The sequence below is a fragment of the Gekko japonicus genome, unplaced genomic scaffold (assembly GCF_001447785.1).
Source record: "Gekko japonicus isolate JY-2015 unplaced genomic scaffold, Gekko_japonicus_V1.1 scaffold795, whole genome shotgun sequence".
In the NCBI taxonomy this organism is placed as follows: domain Eukaryota; kingdom Metazoa; phylum Chordata; class Lepidosauria; order Squamata; family Gekkonidae; genus Gekko; species Gekko japonicus.
Window position 1 is genome coordinate 196501 of NW_015171527.1, and position 26513 is coordinate 223013.

The following is a 26513-nucleotide window of genomic DNA, read 5'->3' on the forward strand; positions in this document are numbered from 1 at the left end:
GTGCAGGTGTTGAGACACTAATGAGCAGCTCTGCCTTTGGCAATGCAAGTTTCCGTTCTGAAGGTATGAGGTGTCAAGGTGTTGGTGTGCTCAAATGACAGCACAGAGAGTAATGTTCAAAGCATAGCGGTGCCTTGGGGGAAGGGGAGGTTGGCCGTGGTTCAGGGTTTAGACAAAGTTCATGCCAGTCTTAGATTGAATGATGTCTTTGCACATTAGCACCTCTTTGTAGAGCTGCTAGCCCAGCTCTGAGGATCTGCTTGAGAGCAATAGACATGGTCCTGTATATTACTGTTACGGAGCTGCCCGCTTGCCCTATGCAATGAGATGTGAGTAAGTAATGGGGAGGGGGGTGGTTCCCTTCAAGAATATCTCCACTACGTTGTTGAAGTTAATGAGAAGACATTTTGGCGTATCCATTCATTCAATTGTTGGATATGAGAGAGTCATCACCTCCTCTGCTACTCAGAGGGGAAATGCACGGCGTGTGTGTGACCATAGCTGATGGATTCTGACCGGTTGAGACAGCAACATTTCAAACATCCTCATCACCTCATGCAGCACTCCCCATGGCCAATGAATGTAAGGACCTATTGGACCAAGCCAGAATGACTGAGCAGGGGTGGGAGAATGGGGGGGGGGAGAGGGGAGGGAGAAGAGAGGGTGGGCATCGGTGGGTGGGTGTCCCACCAGCACTGATACAGCATTGAAAGCACTTTATTCTAAAGAGATTGGATCTCTTACTCCTGCCCTGTCCCGAGACTGGGCTTTGCACTGCACCGCCAAACCCGACGAGAAGGATTCAGGAGCTGAGTGGTGCAGAAAGTGTTAAATGATGCTCCTCTTTCTAGATGAGGCTTAGGAGACGATGTACCCCTGCCATCCTTCCCTTCCCCAACTCCATTATGCCCTCTGCAGTGGGAAGAGGGTGTTCAGGAGAACAGAATGCAGACTGCTGGGGTTAAAGGTCAAATCAAAAGTTTATCCCTCCGCATCCATTCACACAAACAGAATCTAACAAACAAGCCAAGGTGACTCGTCCCCTTCCCCATCGGAGGGAGAGTGTGCCTCCAAGAGGGGAATGTCCAGCTGTATACCAGGGAGGAGGTGATGGGTGGAGCCGGCCCACACAGGATGACTGACTGGTCTTTCTCTCAGAGCACCTTTTTTTTTCTGCATTTCTTTTCCAGGGGAGGGGTTGGAAGATAGGGGAGGTGGGTATTGGATAAATGTGCAAGGAGGGTGAGAGTTCAGAGTTGGGGGCATAATATACTATGCTTGTATGGTTTCTTTGGAAGACATACTGAGAAAAGTCTCTACATCCATGTATATGAAAAAAATTACAAGCCGCATGTTGAAACAGGTGTTTCATTATTAAACATTAATGTACTGGGGCCTCCTCCCCTTTGGTGTTCACCTTGTTTACTATGGAACTAAGTGCGTTGCTGGGGGTATTTTTGGATTGGGGGAGGGGGGTTGTATTTTCTTTTGCATGACCTTTAAAGAGAAAAAAAAATCTATATATATCTATATCTATGAGAACTAAAAGCAAAGCTGAGCTGTTAAAGTCTGTCCCATGAATGCTGGTGGATCTTTTCCTCTTTCTGACTTACTCTCCCTTTCTTTTTCTTGCCATTTCACTGTCTTTTCTTTCTGAGCCTTGTAAGTGTAAAGATGATTCCGACTTTGTTTTTGTCTCGGGAAACTGCAAATAAAAAACAAAACAAAACAGGGACAAAAAAAGTAGCTTTGGTTCCTTCTTGATCACATTCCTGCACATCCAATCCAACCAACAGGGGTCCTTTTAGATGAAATCTCAAAGGAAGGCACAGCAGACAGCCCCTTTTTCGAAGCCATGCACCTGTTCAGTCTGGCCTTGTCCAACTATGGAAAGCTGTGCAATCAGCCTTTCAAGGTACTTCGAGCAAAGAACGTTGCTAGGTTGATAGCCACTGAAGATGGAGGCAAGAAAGCTCTGGTTACAGGGTATTTTAAAAAGGAAATGCTTACTTGCTGATTCTCAAGGTGGGGGGAGTAGCAGTGAGAGTTAGGCACTGGCAGGGGGAATTTCTACAAGTGCAAGATTTCTTTTTTTCTACATGCCAAGCTGCATCTGCCAAAATCCTCCTATATGTATTCTGAAGGGATAGGACCACTGTCATCCTTTCCCTCTGGTCATCCTACACTAAACAACATAGTGGCAGAAGTCAATAAGATTAATGGAATCTTCAGCTTTGCACACCGCCACCCTGTACACAGGAACACATCTTGCTCTTTCAGGACTGGACCTCAGCACAAATTTCCTCCACTTCCAGGGCTACCACTGAATGTGTCTTATTATGGGCACTTGCACACATGCTGAATAGTGAACCTCAGCAATCATTTGCAAGTGAACTTTTCTTTCACACACTAAAATCCAGTTGCAAACTGGACTGAAAGTGCATTATTCAGCACATGTGAAAGTGCCCAATGTCTTGCATGTGCCCACTACTGTAATAACCATGGCAGGGGACAGTGTTCGTTTCCTGCAGTTGTTACTTCCATCCCATCAATACTGAACAACTTTTACTAACAGCACCCAAGGGAACACACGATTCACACTGAGCCATTTTAGGAGCCAACATACCATGACAGCCCTATGAGCACTTCACGCAGCAGAAGGACTCTCTGATGGGCTATGAGGGTGACTCTCCATCCCTGCGCCATAATTGGTATTACTGTCTAGTCTGCTCTAATGTCACAGGGGAAGGATCTCCTGTACCCTACACCACAAGGCTGACAAGCAAGGGGCAGCTGGAGCCCTGCGGCAAGTCTCTCGTGAGTATTGGCCAGCAGAATCACCAGTCTGCTAAACAGAACTACCTCCTTCCCCAAGGTATCAGATTTGCAAGTCAGATGTCACTACTCCTGAATACAGGCACAGAAGATGGTGTGACAGCCTCCAAAGCAGGGCATCTTGCCAACATGGGATAAAAAAACAGGACAAATCAAGCATTGACAGCTGAAGCCCTTTGATGGGTTACAACTTAGATTTTCTTACACCACCTTTTTAATTAAAACTGAAGTTATACATTTGCCTCTTTGTGGTTAGTTGCCACTGACGCATAACACAGCTACCCTCCCCCCTTTAGGTCTTTCCACGTAATTGGCATTGGTGTTATGTCCATTACTTTCAATGGGAATTCTTTTTCCCCATGTAATTAAATCTGCAGCCTGACCTGGATGGCCCAGGCTTGACATGAGCTCATCAAATCTTGGAAACTAAGCAGGGTCGGCCGTGATTGGTATATGGGAGACCACCAAGCAAGTGCAAGGGGGCACTCTGAATGTCTCCTGCCTTGGAAACCCTACAAGGTTGCCAGAAGTCAGCTGTGAACTGACAGCACTTTCCACCAATGACATTTGTGTGAAACATTTATATAGCATGAAGAAGAAGAGATTGGATTTATACCCCGCCCTTCACTTGGAGTCTCAGAGCGGCTTACAAACTCCTTTCCCTTCCCTTCCCCACAACAGACACCCTGTGAGGTGGGTGGGGCTAAGAGAACTCTGACACAAACTGCTCTTTTTCAAGGACAGCTGTGCCAGAGCTTGTGACTGACCCAAGGTCATATCAGCAGGTGCAAGTGGAGGAGTGGGGAATCAAACCCAGTTCTCCCAGATTAGAGTCCATGCACTTAACCACTACACCAAACTGTCCTGTTTGGAGACGTACACCCCAACTAGCTGAGAAACCGAACTGGCACCAAGAAAAAGCGCAGCTGCCTGGACCTTAACCAGCAAGCAAACCCAAAAGGGCTTTGGTAACTGGTGTACTGTTCACACAACATCAACCTAAGGTGGCAGCCTCAACTTGCAGTGTCCACTTTTCTAAAAACATAAGTGAATTGATAACTGTCTTAACTCTTCTTCTCTTACGTGGGATTTTAATTGTATAATCTCTTCTTGAGAACAAAAAATAAATTACATGAATCCTCTCTGCTGGGTTGGAAAGGGAGGTAAAATTTACCCTTTTCATTTGTGTTTAAAGAGTCAGCTCACCTTAGCGTGTCTGACAGCAACCAACAGTTGGGGTTTTTTAAACTATAATTAGGATGTAGCAAGATAGTGCAAAAGGGGGGGGGGAGTCATTTATTTGTACACAAAAATATCAGAAGGAATGAAATGTTGCTTTTTGAAACAAAAAAATGAACTACTTCCAGCTGTAAGTACCTGATTTACACTAATTAGAATGGAATTACCAAGGGCTGTATTTTTCAACTAAAGCCCATCCCTCTCAAATTTCAAAAAGAAACAGGCCTGATTTTATACACAACAAAGGATATACAAATCTTTTTTGTAATAAAGGCCACATAACATCTAGTACATTATATAATGTCTACATTCTTTCATAAAGAGGAAGTATTAAGTGATCAAATATAATCAAGAAGTTCTCCACCAGCCAATGTACAATATTTCTTCCTGGTATGTGCAAAACTCAGCCGTTTTAAGTCTGGTGGGTTGTTTTTTGGTGAAATTTAACCCCATTGCAGCCTTTCCACCTGCCGAACTTCAGATTGATTGAACAAATTTTCTTGACTTTATGACATAAAGAATATCAAGAACTACATGTCTTTGAATATCACATTATCTTCACCCAGTGAGCTCAGGGGTAGCATCCATGGTTCTCGCTCCTCCTGTTTTATGTGTGAGGCGGGTTAGACAGAGCGCATGACTGAGTGGCCCAAGGTCACCCAGTGAGCTTCACGGCCAAGCACAGAATTGAACCCACCTCTCACTCCTCCTTGTCTGTCATTACAACACATTGCTGTGCCTGTGTAAGTCTTCTTGCACAGATAACATGAGACACAGTCATTTTTTTTGAACCATCAAAAGTGAACAACTTTATCCATTTAGATGTAATCCAGTAACCAGTACATATACAAAAAGTTAGGCAATATTTATTAAAATACAGTCTTTAAGTAAAAGCTTTCCGGTTAGAAAGAGAACAGGATTAGATATGAGCACATTAATATAGGGGGCCAAGAACAGAAACTAAACCAGTTTGCTCTTTACTTCTCTGGGAAAGTCCAGTTTTCATTCAAAGAATGCTGAGTGGGAGGAATAGCTTTCTTCCAAAGTAAGCAAGGAACACAGAACTCATAGCAGTTCTCTACCTACCCCTCTCTGTTAGGAATGCTTGTTAGGATCAAAGCCCCAGCAACAGCCCAGAAACTAAACTGGCTACAACAGAAGATGGCTTTACAGAAAAACATGACAGCCCTGGGCCTAGATCTGAAGCAGAGAGGGGAGAAAGAAAAATTAAGGCAATCAAACACTGGTATCAAGAGAGATGTTGCACTGCTTCTTACCAATACAACCGTATGTGCCAGTTCAAGCAGAGACTACCTTTGGTGCAACCTTTGACCCAACCCCTTTCCCTAAAAAGAATGGCCACGGAGAGCACATCAATGCAGCCAAGCTGCCAAAGTCCCACGACCTACTCCCCCCCAGGCCATCTAAGATAAACAGAAGCTTATTAAAGCTCTAGGCTGCTCAGCCTGCTTCATGCTTGCAGAGCCCTGGGCTCAGTGCTGATGTTTTTATCAGCAGGTGATTAAGTAGTAAGAGGTTTGCAGTTCGGTAGCTGGTTAGTTGTAAGAATTGAAGGCAGTCAAAACAGGTCACAAAAGCAAAAAACCACTGTACACCTTTAAAGTGTGAACGAAGAGAATGAAGGCCAGGCTGGCATTCTTCCTTACAGTTCAATCACTAAGCTTCTGCTTTGCCCAGACAGACGGCATCTGCCATTGACATTTAAGGACAGCTTTTTCGTAGGATGGCACAAGGACACCTCCCCTCTCCCTCGTTTTCAGTGACCACCCCAACTATTCAGATGAATGCTGGCTGTTCCTGGGGGTGGGGAGAGGAATACCCTGTCTGATATAAGAGTCTTGTGCCGGCCCATCCACAATCCCGTTGACTTACAACAATGCAGCCCTGCTTACCACCGCTTCTCTTTCATCAGGTCACCTGCCAGCCACAAATCTATTTGAAGCATCGTATCTCTCACCTAACCTTGCTGCAATGGGAACAGGTTAAATTAGAGGGGAAAATTCAACTGCAGAACAGTATCCTTGCCTCCCATGACAGAGCGGGCCTCAGAACTCGGGCATCGCTGATAGAAGGAAGGGTGCTAACAACAACATCTACTACTTACACAAAACTAGCAGGCAGGGACAAACTCTCCAGGAAGGAGACATGTAGGGCCAGCTAAGAACATCACAAGACAACATCAAGTCACACAACGTCAGAGGCTAAGATGGGTCAAACTTCACAGAGCTCTGGCACAGCTCCTAGCGGAGAGCAGCAGATGATGCTTCTGGATATCAGCACAAATGCCATCGACAAATGGCTACAGGTCAATACTATGGCACAGGCACTACCAAACAGTGGCCATAACACAACAGTGCCAGTGCAGGAGGATAACCAGGCAAAAGCAACACAAGCCACCAACTAGAATCCACGGGTAGGCCCTCCTCAAATCAGTTGTGAGGTGCACGTTTCCAGGTGGAGCTGCAGAGCATTGTGCCTTTCTAAATAAAATCCTGTACTGGACAAAGCGCAGTAGAATAGGTTGTGAAAACCCATCAACCAACTGGTACCTCTCGTGTTGGCAAACACAGTCCCAGCACAGGAAGAGCTTCCCATCTTCAGCCAAGAAAGAATTTCAAGCCGTTTCACAAGTCCAAATTCACTCAGACGAACCCTTTCCCCCACCCCCACGGAGCCCCTCTGCTCGTTTAATAAAGCAGCACCAGTTCTCAGGCCACCCCAGGTCTCTCACCCGAGCATGTCAGTCAACAGAGGGACTCAGAGTGACTTTGAATGAGGTGACAGACTGACAAGGTTTCTGCCTTGCCTCCGTAACTAGACCAAAGGGTCCTCATTGGTACCAGGTGTAGCACAGAGACCTGAAACTCAAGATTCGGGACTAGCTTGCAGCCCTTCAGGATGGTTCTCCTACTGTTACATGAGCAAACAGCAATCAATACAGAACAAGTCCACAGCCAATTGCAGGTTTCAGAAAGAAGCAGGGCAAAGGAACCCCACACAGTCCTACAGTGACTGCCAAACAGACTGCCGGAACCACCGGCGCCCCTTCAGACTAGTGGGGGAAAATACAATTATGCTCACTCCCATAACAGAGAAATCTTGGAGTCCAAAATGTCTTCTTCCCAAGGGAGGGGGGGGAATAAAGATTGTTTAAGTTCATGAACCACAACACTGTGTCCCATTCCAGGCATCCAGTCTGGCTAAAGGGGCTAACGCTGGAAACAAGGATTGCCATCGTAGGTAGTTTTGGGATACATCTTCTCGCTGCCTCTCTTCCGGAGTGCTGAATGTGAGTGAAGGCCTGATAGTCCAGAGCAGAAGGTGGGACACAGCTGACAGGGTCACATGATTTCACAGCATGAGTTCTGCTTTCGCGCCTTAAGAGGATTTCAAAAAAAAAGCACACACACAGTGAGAGGCTTTCCATTTACAGGTTAACAAGTCAAGTCCTCAGAAGTCCCATCCTGAGCACTAAGCAGGATGGGAAGGAACAGCAGCTCCCACATGGCAGAGGTCATACAAGAGCAGCCACGGCAAGCCTAATGCTAATGCGACAGGCCAACGTGACCAAGGTGTTTCCTTCCATAGTCTGTTTCTATCTCCAGGTTGTACTCGGTCCAAATAGAACAGTTATGAAACTTTGTTTACAAGCTTTTTACACGCTTTTTTCTGGCACCATCAACAAATTCTTGTCTTTAAGATATATGAATATCCTGCCATTTCACCTCCAGCAAAAAAGCTGGGTGGCTACCTCCCATTTATTATGCCAGTTGCCGTATTAAAAAAAATTAAAATGGTCTATGCCATGAATTCTCCTCCTCCTAAAACTGTGAGTTGCAAGGAATTCTGGGTGCGAACTGAGCACTACCTGCTACTCAAATGAAATGCCTGGGTCCAAAAGCCATTATCCCACATACAATGTGGTAATTTGGAGACAGCATTTTTTTCAAGCGGTAGGAAAGAATACATTCAATACTCTAATGGAACCCAAAATGCTAACACGAAGCCAGAGCAAAGCATTGCATTTCAGCAGAATACAACAGCCATTCGTGTTTCACTACCCTTTGAGTTTAGAGTAACCTAGGCCCCAGTCACACAGGCCAGATATCGCGGGGGGGAGGCGTGGCTAATTGCCCCAGCGCAGTTTGATCCGCGATTACGCGATCAGACGCGCCGGCGGCACACCACGTGTCCTTCCCTCGGTGCTGGCGGGTAAACGAGGGACTGGAGGGGAATGCCGCACGCCGGCGCAATCACACCATGGGAGTCTGGAGGCAGCCTGTGGCAAATGTTTACTAGTACTTTGGAGGTACTAGTTCCTTAACGCACATTTTCAGCGGTAAGCCACGGGTGCGCGCCACTTCCCAGATGTTGGGGTGTGATCGTGCCCGGATAATCCGCCCACCATCCGTGCCTCTCCCGCGGCAACCTTGCCGTGTAACCGGGGCCCTACTGTGGCAAGACAGCCTTGCATATTTGGAAGAACTCTGCCATACAATTGTCACATAAACTGAAATCTGTTTGCAGGGCCAGCAAGGGAACTCAACATTAACCTAGAAGGCAGAGTATTACACTTCAGCACCTCATGAGTTCTCCCCAGTCTTTCAGGCATTTCGTGGCACCTCTCCCAGACAACACATGGCCACTGTTCGTTGCCTTAGAAAGACCCATACTCTCACTGACTCAAAATACTCAGCTGGAGAGACAAAAAGAAACTGATGTTACAGGAGAGCTGGAGTGCTGGCCTGAATGGACTTACAGTTTTGTAGAAGGCTTTTGACTGAGTTCCAAGGACCTCTGATTTGGACACCAAGTCATCCAGCTTCTCTCCTCGTTCTAACAAAGACTCCATGGTATTGTGCTAAGTGAGAAAAGCCAAAAGGAGGAGCATGTTATGCCACCAACAACTCCATAAGCCCAGCTGCAGGCAGCAAGTATACCATCATCACAAAATTCCCCTGAGCCTTACTTTCTAGCCCCCTCTTCCACGACACCTCTGCTTTACTTTAATATAAAGGTAATGAGCACGGCCTGATTTAGAAGCCTGGAAAACACAATTTCCTTTTTTTCCCAAAAGGTCAGTGACCTAACTTTTTGCACTCTGCACAGACCCAGCTGTCGCACAGTCACCAGCTGTATGTGCCTGGCATGTACTGAAGCACCTTCTACATACCAAGCAACATTCATTTTATTCAGTTAAGCCATTCATGGATTTTAACTGGAGACAGCTTTTATACTGCCAGATATACCATTTACAAACACTGTTTATACGGGGGGGGGGACATTCCAAGTTGGATATACCATTTACAAACACTGTTTATACTGAGGGGGGGGGGAGACATTCCAAGTGGGATTTAATTATTTTACACTGAAATCAGTATCAGTATTTAATCTTACTGAAAGATCATCTAACGGGAAGTTGGGTATCGGCTGAGCTGAGGTCTGACAGGCCTTTGAAAGGACAGAGAGTGAGCTCTTCTCCTGCCGACCTGAACAAACTTTGAGCCCAGTGGCATCTTTAAAGACCAACAAAGCTTTATTCTGACATCTTCTTCAGACATCTTAAGTCACCACTGGACTCAAACTTTGTTCTGCTGCTTCAAACCAATATGGCTACCCCACTTGAATCTTGCCTACCTGGTTAATGTGAAAACTGATCCCCCTCAGTTTTCTAGGAATAGGGGCAGGGACTCTCTACCTCAGAGAGAGAGGGCAGCATCAACTTTCCCCTCTTTTGAAGGGCAGGAGCTCAGATAGGTCCACAAAAAAAAAAAATTAAAATCCCAGTAGGGTTCCTCAGATTGCTAAACTTTGCCGCTGCCTTACTAAATTATCTTTTTATAGTAAGTAAATATTCTTTTTCACTCTGCTGCCCCCTAGTTGGAGAATGCTTATAACACAGCTTTGTCCCCAGCTCTCAGCATTCTGCCTGGATTGGCCAATACAAAGGAGGATTAAAACAGCAGCCTTAGTTCATTAAAGTATCTGCTCATCTCGATAGGAAGTGCACACTTCATCACAAAGAAGGCCTTACAGGCGACGAAACACCTCTGGGGCAGGACAAAGCAAAACACTCCTCCACAATACAAGAAACTTTATTAGTGATGAATTCAGATATTCATGACATTTTTTTTTGTTGTTGTTTTAAAGAGAGGTGTTCCATGGGCCATGGTAGTAGTCATGACCTAATTCCCCCTGCATGCATCATGTTTTCAACTCAGGGCTCACATTGCAGAATGACAGGTGGCTATTAAAAGACTGTTTGGGGAACCTGCCACTCCTGTCAAAAGAAACCCAGGATGAACAGACACACACAGACACATACAGGGGGGAGACATTCCAAGTGGGATTTAATTATTTTACACTGAAATCAGTATCAGTATTTAATCTTACTGAAAGATCATCTGACGGGAAGTTAGGTATCGGCTGAGCTGAAAGGACAGAGGGTGAGCTCTTCTCCTGCCTTCCTGAACAATCTTTGAGCCCAGTGGCATCTTTAAGACCAACAAAGCTTTATTCTGGGTATAAACTTTCATGTGCATGCACGCTTCTTCAGACATCTTAAGTCACCACTGGACTCAAACTTTGTTCTGCTGCTTCAGACCAATATGGCTACCCTACCTGAATCTTGCCTTCCTGGTTAATGTGAAAACTGATCCCCCTCAGTTTTCTAGGAATAGGGGCAGGGACTCTCTACCTCAGAGGGAGGGGACAGCATCAACTTCCCCCTCTTTTGAAGGGCAGGAGCTCAGATAGGTCCACACAAAAAAATAATTAAAATCCCAGTAGGGTTCCTCAGATTGCTAAACTTTGCCGCTGCCTTACTAAATTATCTTTTTATAGTAAGTAAATATTCTTTTTCACTCTGCTGCCCCCTAGTTGGAGAATGCTTATAACACAGCTTTGTCCCCAGCTCTCAGCATTCTGCCTGGATTGGCCAATACAAAGGAGGATTAAAACAGCAGCCTTAGTTCATTAAAGTATCTGCTCATCTCGATAGGAAGTGCACACTTCATCACAAAGAAGGCCTTACAGGCGACGAAACACCTCTGGGGCAGGACAAAGCAAAACACTCCTCCACAATACAAGAAACTTTATTAGTGATGAATTCAGATATTCATGACATTTTTTTTTGTTGTTGTTTTAAAGAGAGGTGTTCCATGGCCATGATAGTAGTCATGACCTAATTCCCCCTGCATGCATCATGTTTTCAACTCAGGGCTCACATTGCAGAATGACAGGTGGCTATTAAAAGACTGGTTTGGGAACCTGCCACTCCTGTCAAAAGAAACCCAGGATGAACAGACACACACAGACCCATACATGTACTTCCATCCAAAGAGGGAAATGGTTTTACAGCATTTAGAGTCTTGTGAAAAAGCACTTCTAAACGGATGACAACAAACACTAATGTTGTACACCTTCTCCATTACAACATATGTTTTCCTGCCATTGTCTGAAGTGTTACTGAGAACCACAGGCAGTGTGTTCTAGGTGTACCTAGCTTAAGAGGCCGTAACAAAGTCTCCCAGGCCAAGTTTCCATATGTGTTTAAAATATACATTGTGTTCATCTCCTTTTATTCTTCAGACACTCCGTTCACATATTAAAGCTACCTGTCCGAGAATACGCCCCCCCCCATGCCAAAATTATGCCCCAGATTAAAAAGCATAAACATTGCAAGGCTCCAGGTTGTGGCCCTTACCAAGATGATTTTGGTCTCATCCAGCTCTGCTTGTACTTTTGTCATTGCATCAGCGTCACGGGGATTCTGAAAGAGAGTAAAGCATTTTACTTTGCGTCTGTTGCCAAGATTCTGGAGACGGTTGTTAGAAGGATCTTCTTTGCATAATATTCTAATGAAGAAAGTGGACTGTTCTTCCAAGCTAGACAAAGCTTGGTGGGCCTGATAAAATACATATTCTCCCCCCTATTCTTCTTAATTCTTCCCAGAAAGCAGGTTCTTCTTACACAGTACAGGAAAGATAAGAGGTAAGAAAGTAATTGGGGCTGAGGTTATTGGCAGAGCCATGCATACCAGGCCTCGATAAAACTCATCTTACAGAAGAAGTAGTACAAAAAAAGTCCCATGTACCAAAAAGTATGAAGACAAAATTCAAATTAAAGAAATCAAGTGTCAATTTCACAAGACCAACAACACACTCAGTGCCTTATAGAATTTGTAGCAGTTTTTAATGAAAAAAATGTGGAAAGAAATTAGGCGAGTAAGCCAACCCTGCAGTCTGCTGGAGAACCCTACCCCCATTCCACTTCCTTCACCTGCAAAATTAAAGATCAGCCCATACCTGGTATTTACTAAGGTAACTGTCCAGAGCTGTGTAGTTTATTGTCATTGGGGATCCAGAGGGCCAGTCTATTCTGTTAACTTGCCTGGAGAACTCATCTAGCACCTATAACGCAAGGTAACAGCAGAAGTTCTGCACATGAAGGGAAAACCTTTTATCCCACAAACACCTTCTTAGATTAAACAGAATTGGCAAACACTAACCGAGAACAAACAACCATGTAACTATGGTGATTTTATGGCCATAATCCTAATATCAGTGCAATCCTAAATAGAATTAAGTCCTTCTAATTCCACAGAAGTCAATGAGCTTAGAAAGCTGTAACTCTGCTTAGGATTGCTCTGAAAGACAAAAAGACAGCTGGGTAATTCTGGTATGCACTATCACCAGTTACAAACACAGACAACTCCCATCCAGTTCCTCTTTATTTGTTCTCTATGAGGGCTTCTACCTTCCCAATTAAATCTATCGGTAAAATGTACAGATAGTTATAGGTCTAAACAACCCCCTTAGTAACAAATCAAGACAAGAGTGTCTGCTTTTGTGCTTTAAAAGAAAAGAAGTCTACCAAACTAAGAGAACTAATGCAGTTCCACTTCACAAGCTATGTAGGTCCAACCCTGGCCAATATGCAGACAGAAAACGTCCCAGAAACCCCACATATGCTGCCCTGAGCTCCTTCAAAGCAAGCCAGAATACAATTAATAAATGGCTTGGTTTAAAGGAAATGGTAGAGAAACTATTCTTGTTGGAAGTCAAAGGCCCTCAAAGGCTTAAGACAAGGCTTTAAGTGCAAGTAAGGTAAAGGCTTCACGGCCAAAAGCACATTAGACCGTCTATCGCCTACTGCAATGTCTACCTTCATGGTAGGAACTTGTGCTTACCTTATCCAACAAGGTGAAGCAGACCCGTGGTGGGTATTCATTGTCTGCAATCACCACTCCAGCCAACCCATCATTGCGCACATAAACATGACAGAGGTACTCTGAAGCAAAAAGAAAATGCAAAATTGCTTAGTGCTTGCATGAGAAGGCAGTCGAAATGACGAGTTCATCTGGAACCACAGTTCAGCTTGCACTGTCAGATTCACCTATTCTGGATAAGTGATTCTAGATTTAATAACATCTCAGCTGCACGTCAGCTACAAAACAAAAATAGGGCTATGCCATTCCTTCACTGTGGAATGGACACACACACAAACCCCGTGGGACTAAAGTAGGAAGAATTCTACACCCATGACACTGTACAATGCCCAACACAAAATCAGCCCCTTAAGATCAGCAATGCAGAACCTCCATAAAAATCAATTATATACCAGTGTGAATACTTGGGGTGGGGCGGGGGGAAATGCAGAGCTAGACTATAACACAAGTCTTTCCTAAAGCACCATACAGTCAGGAATAGACATCCTCCAGGGCACAACTGAATACATTTTTCAGAGCACCAGGGCAAGAGAAGATGGGAAATACTGAGGCATGATGCTATAGGAGAGTAATAAGGATCAGCACAGGACACTGTAGGAAAACACCCCTGATCCCAAGCAGCTCTGCCTAGACCCCTCCCACTTCTGGGATTTCACAAGACACAGCTCAACAACATACTGATGCTCGCCACAGATACTAGAAGCTGGCCTTAAAAAGAAAGTCTGCCAGGATTCCAAATAAAGAACACACAACCCACACCTAATATTTTCAACAGATAAAACAGCACCAGAATGTTTCCAGAAGACTAGTACAAATATATACAGAACAGTACAATGAGTACAATGGGCAGGGGGGAAAAATCAAGTAGAATGGACTTGCTACTGTGGAAAAACAAAGCCAATTCAGGGTCTGAGCTGGTGCTTCACTGGGGCAGTAAGAAAACTGCAGGAATGTGGTTTGTTGTCAGGCAGGTTTCTGCCACTGTTCAGTTTTCCACTGGGGAAGGCTGAGCTGAAATTCCATCTGGATAAGTCTAGGATCCTCTTGCCTCAGTTGCTACTTTAACCATTTGCTTAGGGCATTTAAAGACAAATATGAAAAGGATGAATGGAGCCATTCCAGCTCATATCAGTGTGTGATATTTTCCTATGCCAATTAACAGCCTTTCGGTGGACCAGCTTAGCAGAAGCCATTTCTTATTAGATGCTTTTAAGGGAGGTTTCAAAACCCTCTTGCCTAAAGGGGAAAAAAATTAATTAAACAAGAAGTAAAACATTTATTGCACAAGACAATATGTTCGGATGTTACGTGGAAGATAGATGCAGTATAAACCTCTTAACTCCCAAGGCCTAACTCTAGCAATTTCAGTAAAGGCTATGCTCTTATAGTCATTGCTTATTTCTGCATACTCTTACCTTGTTCCTTTACAGAAGCTCTGCTGCCTAGGTCTGAACGCTCTACTATCAGTTGACTTGTGAAGGTCATGAATTCCTGAACACTGGGCGGGGGGGGGGGGGGGGGAGAAACGAGAAATGTAATTCCTTGAAGTTTACTTAGTAAAGTTCCCCACAGATTTTTTTTAAAATCCATTTATACCCCTTCTTTCTCCCCAATGGGGACCTGAAGTGGCTTGCATCCTTCTCCTCTCCCCCATTTTATCCTCAAAACAACACTGTGAGGTAGGTTAGGCTGAGCGTGTGCGACTGGTCCAAGGTACGGGTGGGGATTCCATGGCACAAGTGGGGATTCAAACCTGGGTCTCCCAGATACTAGTCCAACACTCTAACTACGGCACCACACTGGATTTGGAAGCCTTCAGATTCCCAAAAAAAAATAATCAACTGAATTATGAACTCCCTATAACACAATAACTAGTAAGAAGAGATCTGCAGAGCAAATGATGTTCCTTAATTTACACATGGTTTTCCTTTCAAGATTTTACTGGGTCCTAGTAGAAAGATAGTTTTTTCACAAAAATGACCACCAGCCTCCCAACAAATAGGACCATCCAGTCAGTCCCAACTAGCAATTATTCTGATGTCAGTTCAAAGCTCAAGCAGTAGTACATCGATCCCAACTATTAAAGGAAGCTTACTCAAGTGTTTTGAATGTTCTTTTCTGAGAAGATTGAGCATTTCAGTACACAGGGAAGTAATCCTATTACAAATGATGAACAAAGAAAAGTGGATTTTGACTTTGTAGCAATTTTTCTTTTCTAGATCTAAGAATCTTCAATTTTTTTCATAAGATGGCTTTCCATCTCACTCCTGAGAGGTTAAATTCGATTAGTCGGCACAATCTTTGTTAGTAGGACAACTGAGAAGAAATTAGGTGAGCTAATTTCAAGGCTGTTTATACTCCACTTGCAAGTGAAAGGAAACAACACATCTGAAAACTATGCTCAGATTAGCAGAAGGGGCCTCCTAAACTCCTTGTATCATTCCTATGGAGAAGGAATTTAAAAAAAACAAGACTAAAGGCAATGAAATGATAACACTTTCTACCAGCACAAAAAACTATAGGCCTCTGTCCAGGTGAGCATTTTGAGATCCATGCAACTACCATAATGGGGACACCACAATCCAAGTTCAAGTCCTTCAAGGAAGTCAGGAAAATACCACAGGAAGAAGCTCTAGTAACCGTGCTGAGGTTTTCAGAACATACCTGGATCTCTGGAAAAAACTAAATGATGATACATCATAGGCAGCTTTCAGTAAATGCACTTTGGGATCTCCTTTGTAAAGTACACTTAGGCTATACAGCTTCATCCTTGTATCTGCTTAAGCCCCTCCAATTCTCAGTAACCTGAGCAAAGAAACACACAAAAATACAGTTGAACAGTAAAATACACTTATACCACAAGAACAAGTGTCAGTATGCATTCTTAACTGGGCATCTGTAAGCTTATCTCAAGACAAAACCCAAATTCTCTACGCACGAGAAAATGAGACACAGGAGGACTTCCTACAAACACCAACATTATGGCAAACGTACTTGGAAGTCAGTTCTATTAATTTCAGCCAGTTTATTTACATACATGTATGCACAGATCTACAATATACTGCGTAACGATTTCATGTTTAACTGTGTGTGTGTGTGTGACTTTAAAAGTTTGGATGCATGGCTGTATGATAGTCTAGAGTAGTGGAAACAAGCAAGTGGTGTGATTGGTGAGTGACAGAGAGGGGGAGGGGTTTTGGAAATGATTCTGTGTGGATGAGCAGATATGTCAGTCAAGAGAGTCAGTTGGAGATATGACCGTTGATGAAGACAGTTGATGTTCAGTTAAGCAGTTAGTTCTGAAGTATGAGAGAGAGAAGTTCTGTGAATGAGAAGAGTGAAGCATCCCTGTGTGGGATGCGTTTAGTTCTGGGGTCTGAAGGAGAGACCTTCTTGTGTGTGATATGAGAGTTAAGTGCTGTGTCTGAAAGAAAGTGACAAGCAGTTCTGTGTTGAAACAGTTATAAGCTGAAGCTGAGTGTCTAGGAAACAGTAAAGATTAGGTTTGGAAAGCCTTAAATTTCCTGGTGGCAGCCGGAATACCCAGTAAAATAAAATAAAAGGAACATTTTTAAAGTAAAACCAGACCTCCCCAGAGAAGGGGTCGTCACATACTGCAATAAAATGTTCTTCATGATCAACAATTTTAAATAGGCATTCAGTATGGTCATAACTACTACCAAAGGAAAGACAAGCATCTTTGATTAAAAAAGCAAAACAGCATAAGAACATCCATTGCTGTGTCTCTCTGATTTTTAAAAGGCCATTCTTTTTTCATTCCATACAAAAATGAAGTTATGACTTCCACTGTAAGTACTAGTTCTGTTTGATCTCAGATGCACAAACACCAGGTACTGAAAAATAACACCATCAAAAATATCATTCTTTACACAAATTTCTGTTCCACACTATCTGTAACACTCGGCTCAAACAGAAAACATCCAACATTACATTTAAAATAAGTATTTTATTTCATTTTTACTGCTCTGCTTGTAAAATGATTTGCTCTACTTCAAGATCATTGCCAGGTTGTGACAACAACTGGGGAAAAAAAACTTTGTCCCAGAAATGTCAAATCATGCAATTCAAACATGCTGGCCTAGGGTTTCTCCCATCATTCTCATCATAGGCAACTCTATATTTCTTTTGTGAGGATGTAGGAGGCAGGAGTTATAATAACCCAACAGGTTTACACACTTAGAATAGTCCATGAGAGACAAGATAAGTTGCCAGGATACTCTGAAATAAAGAACTGTCTACTGTAGCACAAGCACAGGGGAACAAGAAAGGACCATGCGATGGCTACAAGCCACTGAAGGGGCAGGAGGGGATGAGAGAAGCCACAATGTTTCAGATTACCAAGGCAACCCCTTGACAGCACCTTAGCCCCTACTTATGTCTGTCTGTTCAGCATAAACCCTTCCCTTCCCAATAATCTTGCAATACTTCAAAGACATTTATTAGGACTCAAGTTTTCATGCACCAGTTCATCAGAGACATAAATCATTTTATCCATATGGTTTTATCATTTACATGCACACATACAGAAATGGGATGAAACGACAAGAGAACTCAAAAAGCCCTATAGCTGAGGTTTATTTTGTTAATTTGTTGCTTTGTTTTACACATTTTATAAAATGCCTGAGTCATATAAAGGTGGGGCGGGGCAGAAATCATTTAAATGAATACAGCAGACCCATCACCCACACATTTACACAATAACCATTGCAAAATTATGCATAGTAAAGGTCACAGAGCTTTCATGGCCTTTTGGCCCCACTAAGTTTCCCCCCTCAAAAAAAAGTCACGCCTGTGCATGCAAATGGAGAGATACCATGTGAGGAGAACCCTTCATGATCTACACTCTGACTCACAAGGCTTTTTTTCCACAATAGACCTATTAGGTGACACAAGATTCCTTTTCTCTCTCTCTGCAATTACCTGAGCACATCCCAGTAGCCACAGAAGCATTACAAACCTACTGACTCACCGATTTCATAGATTTTTAGCCCCACTGTTCATCATTTTGCCAATACTCTCTCTCTCTCTCCCCCACACACACACGTCTACCAATTGATAACACACTTCATACATCTGATGAAGTGGGCTCTAGGCCAGAAAGGATTCTGCCAAAATAAGTCTCAGTCTTAAGTTGCCACAAAGGACTGCCCGTTGTTTCGGCCTGTAAAAGACACCAACACGGCTCCCCCGCTAAGGCTTTAGCCAGGCTCTCTGGATTTCCAGGCGCTTCCAGGGACAGGCCCGCTGCCGCCGCCCTCTCCCCTCTCCCGAAGAGCCCACCCGATGTCCCTCGCCAGCGCCTGTCGCTCGGTTAACCTCGGCAGTTTAATACCCACTCAAAGGCTTCTTTCTTTCGCGGAAGGAGAGGCCCGAGTCGGCTCCGGCCAGCGCCCTCCCCGCGTCTCTCGCCTCAAGATTCCCCAAGTGGCTGTGAGGGAATTAACGAAGCCAAAGCCGGAAAGCCGCGAACCCGGCAGCAGAACGCCAAGGAAAGCGGAAGTTCTGCCAACTCGACGAAGGGTTAACCAACCGCCATCCAGAGCGGGCATAGCGTGCTGCGCGTGCGTAAAATCGATCGTTGAGTGGAGGCGGGGATTCAGCCCTTGACGCGATTGAAAGAGTAATCAGATCGAATGGTTCTCTAGTTTAACTTCCGGTTCCAAAGTGCAGTCGCGGCAGTCCTCCATGTGCGGGGCAAGGGTGGCGAACCTATATAGGGATGGGGGGGGAACTTTTTTCCTTTCCATTGCAGTGTTTTTAAATAATCGTTATATATATACCTCCCACTCACTCCAAAAAAGAACAAAACTACACTACGCACGGACGATTCTCCCACCAGCAGGGCTCATGTGCTTTTAAATACCTCTTAATAAGCAAAATTCAAATACACTGAGTTGTACTGGTTAAGATTGTCGGACTACTTATCTGAAAGACCCATGCCTGATTCCTCACTTGTGCCATGGAAGTTCGTTGGGTGAACTTGGGCCAATCACATTCTCTCAGCCTATCCTACCTCACGGGGTTGCTGTTGTGATAAAACGGAGAATAATGTAAAATGCTTCGGGTCCCCACTGGGGAGAAAGGCAGGTATAAATGAATTTTTTAAAATGTCATGTTCTCCAAAACTCTTCCCCCTCCCCTTTGTTGTTGTTGTTTTTTACATCCAGCCGCATGAAGAGTTCGGGAAAATGCAAAAGCCTGCATTGTTTTGTGTTGTTTTAGTGGGTCCGACTCCTAACAAAAGCTATCACGTGGCTTTTATTTTCAAAGATATATTCTGAACATAGGGCAACTTCCTGAACTGTTATATTCTTCTGGGATTCTGCAGGCAAGCACGATAATATGCCTTTGTTGAATAACCAGTGGAAAAACACATAAACTTAATTAAACAACATAGTCTCTACATTGCTTGGTCAGTAAATAAAATGTATGTCGGTGAGGCAAGGAAGAGGTAGAGAAAAACTGGGATTTCTACTCCAACAAGCCAGTGGAGAAGCAGGGTGATCCAACCATCGGGAGAATTTTATTTGCGCAGAACTTTGTGTAGACTACTTCAAGGCTCTGATTATTTCAAATCCCTTATTATTTAAAAAGTGCATTCATTCCTATTACACCATCACTCCTCCCCTTTCTATGGAAAACTTCGACTGTTACAGGAAGGGAGTGCTCTGCACCACTCTCTCTTTTCGTAGCTCTTTGCCTAGAAATCTGACGGACTAGCTGAAGAGACACACCCATCTCCTACAACAGGTAGCCAATCAGAGTCCAGGAAATCGCTCCTTCAATTAGAGTCCAGGAAATCGCTCCTCCTTCTAACCACTCAAGAGACGTCTGGAGTGACTGAAAGGAAGCGATTGACTGCGGAAGAGGGGGAGGGGTAGATTTCCTTTCAACGTGGCGGGGGGCGGGGCCTCCTCCTCCTCCTCCTCCTTGCCGTCCTCTTACTCTACTTGAGAGTACGCCAGATTTAAAGTATCTTGACCCAGAGATATATTCAAAGATTATTGACTAAGAAATATATTATATTATTTTCAAGGAATCACTGAGGAATCGTTTTCTGTTTCAGATAAGGTGCAAGGCCGGATTCCCAAGTTACACTTCTCCTGCTTGCAATGTCAACCACACCAGACACTGGCCAGTATTGCTACACCACTGAGAGGCACTCCCTCCCATTGTGAGCTGGACAGAGACCATCCGACCTGACCTAAAACGCCACCCCTTCTGATACACTGCTCTGCTTGCTTCCCTAACTATTTGAGCAGCCTGTCTCCCATCCTTGATCTCCAATTAAACTCACATGAATTCATGAGATGCTTTGACACAAACTGCATGTGGAAGAAAGCCTTGCCAGTTTCAAGGGTGTCACCTTTAGGATTCTTATCTCACTACAGATGCTAATTTTCTGCCCCAAGCATTTCCTGTCTGCTGGAATCAAGCTGATTACAATGCACATTTTACCACTGCGTCCTGATGCAATGGTGCGTAAGGCAGGCACACAAAACCGAAGTCAAGCTTAACGGCTTGACTGCTCGGATTCTCTGCAGTTTCAGAGAAACAGCTGTCTGTGCATAATGGGCCTGAGTTCCTTCTTCCCAACAGTTGTGCCACCTTCTGACTGGGACAGAAGGACTCAGATCCCCATTGCTATTCATATCTGATGAAAGGAGATTTGACTCTCCAAAGCTCATACCCACAAAATCTTGTTCATCTCTGAGGTTCTACTGGACTTGAATCTAGCTTGCTGAGCAGTTGAGTTAGAATGGATAAAAGGAAGTACTTTTTCATCCAAAGAGTGATTAACACATGGAATTCACTGCCACAGGAGGTGGTGGCAGCTACAAGCATGGACGGCTTCAAGAGGGAATTGGACAAACATATGGAGCAGAGGTCCATCAGTGGCTAATTAGCCACAAGGTATAGATAGGAACTCAAAGGATGGGGCAGGTGATGCACTGTATTCTTGGTGCTCAGCGGGGTCAATGGCTCCACTGCTGGACCTCCAGATGGCACTTGGTATTTTTGGCCACTATGTGACAGAGTGTTGGACTGGATGGGCCATTGGCCTGATCCGACATTGGCTTCTCTTATGTTCTATCTGTTCTACTCTAAACCAACACAGCTATCCTTTGAAAGTACCTTTATTTTGTTTATTTGTTGTACTGTGTACACTAGCTACTACCCTGCCCCACACCTTCCCACTGCTGCTCCCCAGGAGCTGGAGAACATAGCCCTCCTTACCTCTTCACTGCCCCCTTCAAAAATATTGGAGCAAGCCATATATGACCCTATAGTAGTGACCCCCTGCAACATGGTGCCCACCAATGGCTTTCCTGGTACACAGTTGCTTCTTTGACAAAACATCTCTTCTCCAAAGCAAAAGGCCAATTTTGGTTTTCCTCCACCTCACTGGAGCAGGAGGAGCTTCAGAAGAACCCAGGAGGCATCAACTTTGTGTCCACAAGAACACGTGCCTCCATCAGAATAGGGTGCTCAGTTTGCAACCTCCCAACATTTTGTGAATGGCCACAGTACCTAATGGCAGCCATTTATTTTGGGTGGCACCTATTCCACAATCTCAAATCACAATAGTGCCCAAGAAGCTCAACAATATTGGAGACCCCTTCGTCTGGCCAGATTCCTTATTCTTAGAAGAAGAGTCAGAAATGGTGGCTGAACTCTTGCAAGAAGGAGGAAGGTGGGGAGAGTTTGCAGCTTGCTTGGGGGGGGGATGCGGAGATAAACTGGATGCCCCCTTTGTTAGATCGCGCTAACAAAGGACTCGTACAGTGATTCAGCAAGTGATTCAGCTTTATTGGAAGTAACGAGCAAGCACTAACTCAGTAAGAAACCAGAACAGAAAACAGTGGGAGCTTATGCTCCTTTTAAACATAACCGGGCTAATGTAGCCACGCCTATTTACAAATAACAACCAATGAGATTGCTAGAATAAAGACCAATGGGAGTCTTTCCCTCCTAGGGAATGGTATCGTTCTGATTGGTCGCTGTTACGAAGCGACCAATAGGAAGTTCGCTCAGAGGAGCCCTGGTCTGGCTCGAAGCTTAACAGGGGAGTCCTATGAGGTGATTCATGTAATCATTTCAATACATTACACCCTTCAAGCTTCAAATGAGGACCAAAACAGATGGGGTGCCACGTCTGGTTTGTGAAGTTATGGGGTAGAGGCTAGGGAGGGGAGGGGGCTCAGCAGGATATAATGCTGTAAAGCCCCCCCTCCAAAGCAGCCATTTACAATTACAATTAGTTATAATTCCAGGAGATCTCCAGGCCCCACATGGGTTGGCAGCAGGTGGAATGGGAAATTGCTACCCCCCTGAATATCTATTGAGGTGACTGCTTCAAGTTATCTCATTATAAAGCCAGCTCTGAGCCCTGGTGTGATATATGCCCTTTTGTGCGTGAGAGGGATACCCACTAGTGGAATTGGCAAGGGTTTTTCCAAACCTTGCCACAGAAGTTATAACAGTGATGAAAATAGCCAGGCAACAGATGTCTACAGTTATGCAAAAAGTAGGTGGTATACTTGAGGAAATGGTGGCGTAGTGACGAAGTGGCGGCGAGGTCGTCATCGTCGGAGCGGCAGAGCAACGGCGAGGTTGGTGAAGCAAGCCCTGGTGGCCAGTGAGCGCAACATCGAGTGACGAAATCCGGCGGAGGCAGAGTCGTGGAAGGCGCGATGACGTGGCGGCGCAGGCGCAGCGGAGCCGGAAATGGACGTTAGTCGGAGCTAACACGAACCGCACACCAAGACGGGCCTGCCAGAGGAAGCCACTGGACTGAAAGACCTACTCCAGGACACCAGAGACTGAACGCCAACACCCGAAGACCGCCTGGAAGAAGGAGCCGAGAACAGCAAGCCCTGCCACCTGGGTGCCGGTAGGCAGTCCCGTCCCTTGTGTAATATGTGGCCTTAGATAGGAAAATTGGAAATTGGAATCTGTATGTAAACCGCTCAGAGATCCTTCGGGGTTAGAGCGGTATATAAATTGAATGTATAAATAAATAAATAAATAAATTGGCAAGGGGTTTTCCAAACCTTGCCACAGAAGTTGTAACAGTGATGAAAATAGCCAGGCAACAGATGTCTACAGTTATGCAAAAAGTAGGTGGTATACTTGAGGAAAATGTTCCTATAGCAACCAAAAGAGACATTTCTATACAGGAAGAAAAGATCTGAGGGAGAGGTAGCCACTGTAAGTCACAGTTGTACTATGTACACCAGCTACTACCCTGCCCCACACCTTTGTTGTAAGTGGCCCTGAGCCCTGCTTGCATGGAAGGGCAGCCAAAAAATCTAAATAAATAAATTCCCATACTGAACTTTATGGAACTAATGATGGTTGGAAGTTTCAAAACTTCAGCTGGTGCATTGTGTCAGAAGTGACATGAACATTCTGGAAGGTTGAAATGTCATTATAAATCCACTCTGCTGCATGTCCTTTGGATGATTTAAGCACAAGCACTTTTTCAGAATTGCATTTCACTTTTGTACTGCGGGCAGGAGAGAGACAAACACTTTAAGAGGGCTGTCCTAAGCAGGTCTACTCCATGGGAATTACTCCCAGGAAAGTGTCCTTAGAACTGCAGTGTGAGTACACCACCTATCTTTCTCATCATTTACTAGGAAGCAGGTCTGGTAGAAATCAATGGGAAAACGTCTGCCGAATCAGATCTAACATAGCTGAGAGTGACTTCTAAATCTGAGCTATGCGTGAGATGTATCGGCAGTCTTCTATTGATAAGGCTGGAATGTCACTGACCATCAACCTGCCTGTGATTCTTTTGCTCCCACTCCCATCGGCTTTGAGACTGGGATATTTGAGAATGTTCTGAATGCTCGGGGCAAAGGTTGCAGCACTTGAATGCAGAGTATGAAATTGCTCTGAAGGAAGGTAGGGCTTCTGTCCATGGGGCTGGATATGGAAGTGATGCCGAAGATGAGAAAAGTGAGAGGCAAAAGGTGCCAGCAGGTAAGGAGGTATGAGAAATAGTTTAGCCAAAATGCCTGAAAGGAAGAATCGAGTTGGCAGAGCCAAGGAGTTGACGGCGGAGGAAGCAGGTGCAACAGATGTGGCAGGGGTGGGGGGAATATCAATGTGACAAGAAGGCAGGAAGGAATTATTACAAAATCTACAAGCATAGAGTGGTAAACTGCATTTAAAAGCAAGTAAGAGAGAAATGGTTAAATGTAGCTACTTCCCAACATTCAGAAAACCTGTGAAAGTTTTTTTTTTAATATCCTTGGCTAGCACTGGAAACTATAAAGGGGTATCACTTTGGTGGGCCTTTGCTTTGGGGCAATGAGGGGTTGTGTGCTCTAGATATAAAACACGCAGAGGGTTTTGTGGTGTTTTGACATCTCTGTTCCTTAAAAACGGGTCATTGTTGTAGACTTCCATAGTCTACTGCAGGACTTGGTGTGGGCAGGAACAGGGAGAAAGGAAGCCATTTTCTCTGCAGAGAAAGAACTGGACTTATTAAACCGTGCTCCTGTTTGAAACTATGCTGCCCCCTTATTTTGATGTCTAGCATTAAGGACACAACAGGTTCGGCAGCACATTTTTACAGAAGGACCTTGTTACAAGTGTAAAATGGATGAAGGGAGCGTTGACTCTCAAAAGCTTGTATCCCGAAAATCTTATTGGTCTGTAAGGTGCTACCGGACTCAAATCTAGAATTTTTTTAATGGTTTCCAAGTGAGGCTCTTGCAGAAACCTTGCTACAAGAGAATGGCTTTGAAAAACTATCCAGAGCTACCAGAGAAGAGCAAATGAAGGAGGGAAGAGAGGGGAAAGGACATTTCTGACTCTCCCCAAATTTTATTAACTTTCTACAGAGAGATCCACCATTAATATGAAAATATGTGATTATTTTCTGTGATGCACCATGTGTTTTATTTGATTATTAGTAAGGGTTGACATTCAGTTATTTAATACTAAAACAATGTGGTGGGTGGAAAGTCAAAAAGGCTGAGAACAAGGAAATGGTGTGGGAAGAGGTCCAAAAGCCAAGGTGACTTTGATTAAAGGAAGGAGGAAAGAGAGGACAGAGTCATTCAGCAGGGACGGTAGAGGGAGCAGAGGTGTAAGGGGAGCAGGGACATGGGAGAAGAGATGAGAAAAGAAAAGCTAGAGGAGAGTGCTCCACTTACAGCTGCTGGATGACCTTGGGCAAGCAAAGGTGACAAACAAGCAAGTTTTGGAGCACATAAAACCAGACATGCCATCGGAAGGAAAAATCACAAAACTGCAACTGACTTATTTCAACCATCTCATGTGGAATAACTCACTAGAAAAAGTGATTATGCTTGGATTGGTTAGTGGCAAAAGGAAACCTGGCTGCCAAAGAACACAGTGGCTAGACACCATAAAAGCCAACACCAGCCTGAGCATGGAACAACTCAAAGAAAAAGTACAAGATCAGAAAACATGGAGAGAGCTCACCCATAGAATCGCCAAGAGTCAAACATGACTGAATTGCTAAAAACAACAACAACAACAGAGGAGAAGGGGGGGAAATTGTCTGAAATCGTCTGAAGCTCACAAAAAGCCAAAGACAAGAGAGGCTGTACACTGCTCACACAAATTGTGAACAACTAAAGACAGAAAAGTACACATTGATTTGAACTAGCCAGTCCAGGTTTCTAGGAGATGCTAGTTTACAACGGTCACTTACACATGCGTTATCTGGCCTGTCTTGGATGCTATTGGGAAGACAGTCCCCTCCTTCCCCACAGCATTGTGATGCTTCCATGCAGCACCCACATTTTCCTTTTCTGCAATCTTTCCCAAATCTGCTTTGCTGTGATGTTTTGGGGAAGATCCCAGCAAAGCCAGGCTGGGCAGATTGTCCAGATTGTCCTGGTCCCACCCACATGGCAGCCATTCCCCTTCCCCAGTCCCCATGGCAGTTATCCTCCATAGGTACCACCAGTGAGGGCTTTTTGAGGATTAAAAAAAAACCCAATAATTGATATGTTAGCATAATAGTATGTTGGCATGAGGAGAAAGGGGGGAAATCCTCTGAAGCTCACAAAAAGCCAAAGACAGGAGAGGCTGTACACTGCTCACACAAATTGTGAACAACTAAAGACAGAAAAGTACACATTGATTTGAACTAGCCAGTCCAGGTTTCTAGGAGATGCTAGTT

At 44.4% G+C, this 26513-nt stretch overlaps 1 protein-coding gene across 1 annotated transcript; it reads right to left on the reverse strand.

Annotated features, from left to right (window-relative positions):
• Nucleotides 1–5490: 5490 nt before the first annotated feature.
• Nucleotides 5491–18857, reverse strand: YKT6 (YKT6 v-SNARE homolog (S. cerevisiae)). Its single transcript, XM_015419515.1, has 8 exons — nucleotides 18682–18857; nucleotides 15989–16129; nucleotides 14740–14822; nucleotides 13286–13386; nucleotides 12402–12506; nucleotides 11801–11866; nucleotides 8855–8956; nucleotides 5491–7472 (listed from the first exon to the last, which is right to left on the reverse strand). Exons 2-8 carry the CDS (start codon nucleotides 16090–16092, stop codon nucleotides 7437–7439), a joined length of 597 nt encoding a protein of 198 aa, XP_015275001.1. The 5' UTR covers nucleotides 16093–16129; nucleotides 18682–18857; the 3' UTR covers nucleotides 5491–7436.
• Between the last annotated feature and the right edge of the window lie 7656 nt (nucleotides 18858–26513).